At 63.0% G+C, this 6,086-nt stretch overlaps 1 protein-coding gene across 1 annotated transcript in view; it reads left to right on the forward strand.

Annotated features, from left to right (window-relative positions):
* FIBCD1 (fibrinogen C domain containing 1) overlaps nt 1-5,300 on the forward strand; it is a 12,810-nt gene extending 7,510 nt beyond the window's left edge. The window contains exons 5-7 of the mRNA XM_009886226.1: nt 4,225-4,321; nt 4,575-4,745; nt 5,041-5,300. Coding sequence (XP_009884528.1) covers nt 4,225-4,321; nt 4,575-4,745; nt 5,041-5,300 — 528 coding nt within the window. The remainder of the gene's footprint in view (nt 1-4,224; nt 4,322-4,574; nt 4,746-5,040) is intronic.
* The last annotated feature ends 786 nt before the right edge of the window (nt 5,301-6,086 follow it).

A 6,086-nucleotide genomic window follows, 5' to 3' on the forward strand; every position in this document is an offset into this window, starting at 1 on the left:
CCCGGGCTCCCGTTCCGTGGGGCTGCTCTGCAGCACCGGCTCCCAAACGTACCTCCAGTCCCTCGGGGAGACAGGGGGTGTCTCAGCCATCTCCCGTGGGGCTGGGGGGTGTCCATGGGGCTGGGGGTGTCCTGGGGGCTCCGGATAAGCCATGCCACAGCTGGGCATGGTGGTGCAGAGCCTGGGAAATTTCCCTCCCCTCCCCTCCTCCTCTGGAGCGATTACTCCTGACATTTGGGCTTATTTGCATGTGGGTGGGTGGGTGGAAGTGATGGCAGCAACTGAATCAATTTTGACTCGGGAGCTTGGGAGCTGCTGAGCTAAGCCTTCTCCTGCATGGACAGCTTAGAGACCACGGGGAGCGAGGCAGAGGGAAGAGCCACCTCAATGCCCCATCGGGGAGAAACCCGGCCGGGGTTGCTCACCGGGTGCTGCTCAGCACTTCCCCGTCCCCGCGGCGTGATCTGTGGTGTCACCCCGTCCCCTTGCCAGAGGCAGGGTCCCCGGGCGCCCCCCCGCAGCTCTGGGGCTGTTCGCTGCCTCTTTGGCATAGCCGAAAAGCAGAAATCTGGCAGAGAGGGCAGCCAGCGTCAGCATCCGTGCGGGGCAGGGTGACACAGAGGTGAAGAAATGTGGGGAGGAAGAGCTGGGGAGCCCTCAGCACGCACCCCCCGGTCTGTTTTGTTCCCCCCTCGGTCCTGCCCGCCAGCAGCAGGGCCACGTTCGCAGCCGGCTGGGATGTGGGTCCGGGTTGGTGCCCACTGGCGCCAATGGGAGCATCCACGTACTGCGCTCAGCACCGACTTTAATTGCAGCGACTCCCCCGGGCTGACCTGAGCCTCGTGGCAGCGCCGGGCTGCAGCCGTGTAATTGCCCACCCTGACCCCGACTCCCCCTTTGACACTCACCTCCCGCACTTTATTAAAGTAATAACGGGGTGATGGAGGGTGGGGGAGGCTCGGCATCCCGGGAGGCCTGAAAAAGTTGCCTCTTCACGTGCTGTTGTCTTGCGAAGTCTTTGCAAACGCCCTGCGTTCATCCCAGTGCCCCTGAGCATCCATTGCTGCCCAGATGGGGCAAAGCCCCCCGGGATCAGCATCTCAGCCCCATAAGGAGTGGTGCCGTGATGGCTCTGGCTGCATCAGCATCATTTTCTATGTGTTGGGAAGTGGTGGGAAAGGCAAAGGATGTGGTGGGAAAGGTGAAGGATGCGGAAGAAAAAGCTGTGCTGGCAAGGCAAAGGCTGTGGTGATGTTAAGTGACAGCTTCCAGCTTCACGGGCACCTGCCGCGCTGGGGATGCTCATGGGGATGACGCCCACGCTGCTCGTCACCCACCGGAGGGGTCCCGGAGTGGGCTGGACGGGTTTGAGCAGACACCGATGCATTTACACATGGGCTGGGGCAAGCCAAAGGCAGCGAGTGAGACGAGCCTGAGGAAACACGTGCTGTTTCCGAAAGATGTGATTTACGTGTTGCCACGGATGGGGATGAGACACTTCTGCTGGTGGGGACAGGCAGAAGCAGCCGGGTCCCCGGGCCGGGCAGCGCTGCCGGCTGCGATGATTGCGGGCTGTCACGCGGGACTGGCGCTTCCCAGAGACCGGCTCAAGCGATGAGCCCAGTTTGTCTTCTCCGTGGCTGAACCCAAAGACGGTCTCCCCGCTGTGATGGGGACTCAGAGGAACGCCGTGGGGCCGGGGCTGTGGGGGCCGTGCCACGGCCGCCGAAAACTTGACCAGGAGCTTGAGCACTGCGGTGGCAGATGGCCGAGCATCTCCCCAGGCTGAGGTGGGGTTTTGAGCCCGTTGGGGGTTTGGTGGGGGCTACGGGGAGAGGGAGCAGAGCCCTCCCTCACCGCCAACGCCACAGTAGGCACAGGCTGGCGCTCCCGCTTTTCTCTGTTTTTAACCCATTTTTCTGGGTTGATGCCTTTGCAGGATCCTGTCCCTGCCCTGCGAGCTCAGCGCGACTGGGGGAGGCAGAGAGCGGGGGAGATAAATATTTCAGCCTTGCCTTTAAAGAAGGGAAGGAAATCCTTTTTGCTTAAGAGGGGGTGATGCATATTTGATGAGGAGGAAAAGAGCAGCGAGGCAGGGCTGGGAGCGCGCGGCGAGGCTGCCGGTCAGCGGTGCGGGCAGCATCCCGGTGCAGGCAGCATCCCGGTGTGGGGGGTGAGGAGGATGCTCCCGCGTCACTGCCTGCACGTGGTGTGCGCACGAGTGAAGCATGACAAGGGACTGCGCGTGTAAGGTGATGAGGATGGGGACCCAGGAGGACACAGGACCTCCAGCACCCACCAGCCCTTCCGACACGGTTTCCAGTCGCTTGGGGCTGAGCCGGGTGGGCAGCGGGGCACCGAGGGCTCCTTTGGGACCCGATTGCCAAGTCGTGCCGTGGCTCAGCCAACGGAGACGTGCCCCGCACACGTCCCCGGGCACCGCTCAGGCAATTGGCCTATTTACAACTGTAGGTCAAAGCTGATTAAGAGGGAGCGTCGGTGCTGCCTCTGCCGCCTTCCGCGCCCGGCAGCGCCGGAGCCGACTTTGTCCGGGGAAAATCAGCTTCGGGCCCCCGTCCAGCCATGCCATCCCCCTCTCCCACCAAGCCTGAAGAAAGCCCCTTTAAACAGGCTTAACCGCAGCTTCTCAAGCGCTCAACACAGGGATAAAAATTAAGGCTCTAATTCTAGAAGGTAAGTACAGCAGGATCAGAGCTGTGCCGTGCTGAGGGGCGCGGACCGGAGCCCACACCGGCCATCCCCGGCCCCGAAAGTGCCCATCTGGTGAAGGGCAAACCAGTGTGAAACTCCTGAGCTGGGTCTGCTCCGCATGTCGGGATGAACGGGCAGGAGCAGCCATGGGGAGGCTGCGAAGGAGCGTCCTTGGCGGTGGAGCAACGCACGGCAGCTTCCCAGCCGGCACGGGGGCTCGGTGGCATCACCCGAGCCTGGGATGCTGGAATTGGGGTGAACGGGCTCGGCGGCACAGCCCGGCCCCAAAGACAGGGTGCTCTGGCCCTTTGGGTGATGGCATGTGGAGTGGCTGCTCCTAAATCACTGTCCCCCCCTCCATGGGCATGGGAGCGCGGTGCTTGGTGGCAATCAGGCAGGCTGGCTCAGCCAAGTTTAATGCAATTAATCCAGGGCTGGAGGCTTAATTAAGTTCAAATGGTCGGACACAGAGCAGCGTTTTCTGGATCGTTGTCGATAAATCAAACCCGAAACTACGGATAAAAGGGGATGGAACGCACAGGGCATGACATGCCGATGAGCAGATGGGAGAGGAAAAGGGAAAGGCTCCGAGAAAAGCCACGCTGAGCCCCGGGGATCCGGCTGGAATCTGGGGGCTCTGCAGGAGTCGGGGCGGTCGGTGCCCCACAGTTAATTTCTCTGGGAGACTAATGAGGCTGTCACAGGAACGATGCCTGATAATGGGGCGGCTGCCCAGGACAGAACGGGGACCCGGGAGTTTTACAGGGCACTGAGCATCCCACCGTTAGGGTAGATTTAGATTAGATACAGATTGGATTAAATATTAAGAAGAAATGTTTCACTCTGAGGGTGGTGAGCCCCTGGGGCAGGTTGCCCCGAGAAGCTGTGGCTGCCCCATCCCTGGAGGTGTTCAAGGCCAGGTTGGACGGGGCTTGGGGCAACCTGGGCTGGTGGGAGGTGTCCCTGCCCAGGGCAGGGGGTGGCACTGGGTGGTCTTCAAGGTCCCTTCCAACCCAAACCATTCTATGATTTGCAGGATGGCTTGGACTGACCCGGGCAGCACGTGCTGTGGGAACAGACCTCGAGTCACAGCGTCCATCCATCCATACCTCTGCTCCCACCTGCAGCGGCGCAGCCCAGGCTGGTCCCTGCGCGCAGCCTGGAGCCGGGTGCGGAGTGCCCACCCCTCCCGGGGGGCACCGGCCACCTTCCTGCAGGAACACACTGTGGGTTTCCCGAGCTCTGCTCCCCTTTCCAGGCGGGAGGATCCGGGAAAGTGTTTTATCTGAACCAACTTATCCGTCCCCGGGAGCTTGATCTGGCACTTCCCTGGGGACCTGCTCTCCAGCATCCCTGTGCAATTACCGATTTGGAAGGGTTTAATTTGTGCCCGTGTCTCATAAGGCGGCAGCAGGGAGGTGGGGGACAGCATGGTGGGGAGCAGGGGGGGTTGTTTGGAGTGCGTAGGTGTGGAGCAGCCCCATGACTGATGCCCCGTGTCTCCCTCCCCAGGTGTTCCAGCGGCGGGAGGACGGCTCCGTGAACTTTTTCCGCGGCTGGGAAGCCTACCGGGACGGCTTCGGGAAGCTGACGGGAGAGCACTGGTTAGGTGTGTGGGGATGGCAGTGCCCGCTCCTGGGTGGGCTGGCAAAGCCTGGGGAACCCCCCCCAGGGGGGATCTGGGGTTTCCTTTGCAAGGGAAGGGACACTGAGACCCCCCTGGCCGGCACTCACGTCTTAGGAATGATGTCCCGGGTGGGCGGGGAGGGGACCGGGTGGCTGCACAGGGGCAGGGAAGCGATGGGGCTGTTTGCCCGCGAGCGGAGCACATCCCCTTGGCTGTGCTGCAATAACAGAGCGAGGGCTGGATGGTGGGAACCGCTCCCCATCCCACCCCGCACCCCCTCCCCAGGGACCCCCCGACAATGGCACCGCCTTCGCCCACTACGGCAGCTTCGGCGTGGGGCTCTTCTCTGTTGACCCCGAGGAGGACGGGTACCCCGTCTCCATCGCTGACTACTCGGGGACAGCAGGTAGGGCAGCGGGGCAGGGGAACGCGCATGGTCCCGTGGGGCAGGAGGGGTGTCCACGGCCACCAAGCCCCCTCGCTGGGGTGTCTGCAGTCTGTGTCCCTGCAGCCACGGGGAGCTGAAGGCAGGAGAGGGGCTGCAGTTGGGCATTTGCAGGGTGGGTGACCCCAAGCGCCCTGTGCATCACCAAAGGTGCCCCATTGGGGTGCCCAGGGGAGTCCCCCGGGGCGGGAGACAGCCCGAGGGCAGGGTGAGGGGCAGGAAGGGCCCATCATGGCTCCTTTCCCCCCCCCGGCAGGCGACTCCTTCTTGAAGCACAACGGGATGAAGTTCACCACCAAGGACCTGGACAACGACCACTCGGAGAACAACTGTGCGGCTTTCTACCACGGCGCCTGGTGGTACCGCAACTGCCACACCTCCAACCTCAACGGGCAGTACCTCAAGGGCCATCACAGCTCCTACGCCGACGGCATCGAGTGGTCCTCCTGGACCGGCTGGCAGTACTCCCTCAAGTTCACGGAGATGAAGATCCGGCCTGTCCGGGAGGAGAATTAGCTGGATGGCATGAGCCCCCCCCCAACCTCTGCCCAGCCCCCTGCCCTTTCCCGCCACCCCGCAGCCCCATCCCCCCGGCTACCATCCTCCCCAACGGCTGGGCCCCCCTCAGGGGGGCCCCCCTTTGCTTCCTACTGCCATGGCTCCCCTGCAGCCAAAATGGGTCTCCTGTGACCCACAGCTGGTGCTCACGGCCGCAGCAGAGAGGGCAGCGGGACGCAGAGATTTGGGGAGCAGTGCCCAGCGGGGCTCGGCAAGGAAGGGAAAAGGCTGCCGGGAGGGAGGGAGGGATGCAGCAGGCTGGGCGCCTCCGCTCATCTCCACCTTGGGCACAGACAGCCGGCAGTGGCCCGGCCGAGATGGCGAGGGACTGTCAAACACTCGCGCTGGGGAACCCCCGAGCCCTGCAGAGCCCCCGGGACAGGGACGGGACTGCTGCTCCACGGCTCTGGCTCACCCCATGGTGCTACTGGGGACGGGGAGGGCTCAGCTAGGTTACAGCCCAAGCAAATGCCTGATTGTGCCAGCGATTCCTTCTCCGGTCTGCGAAACGCTCGCCGCTCCCCCTGCAAGAGCAATGCAGATGGAAAGGGACAATTATGAACTCCTTCATCCCCGTTGTTCCCTTTTCTCACTCCTGGAGCCTCCTGGTGGGTTGGGGCACCCCAAAACAAGCCGACGCGGTGCTGCAAGGATGCACACCCAGACCCGAGCATGGCACGGAGCTGTTTTGGCAGTGCTGGGGAAACAGGGAGCGTGGCGAGGAGAAAGGCTCGCTTCCCGGCA

This window comes from Charadrius vociferus, unplaced genomic scaffold, assembly GCF_000708025.1.
Source record: "Charadrius vociferus isolate BGI_N301 unplaced genomic scaffold, ASM70802v2 scaffold2185, whole genome shotgun sequence".
Classification (NCBI taxonomy): domain Eukaryota; kingdom Metazoa; phylum Chordata; class Aves; order Charadriiformes; family Charadriidae; genus Charadrius; species Charadrius vociferus.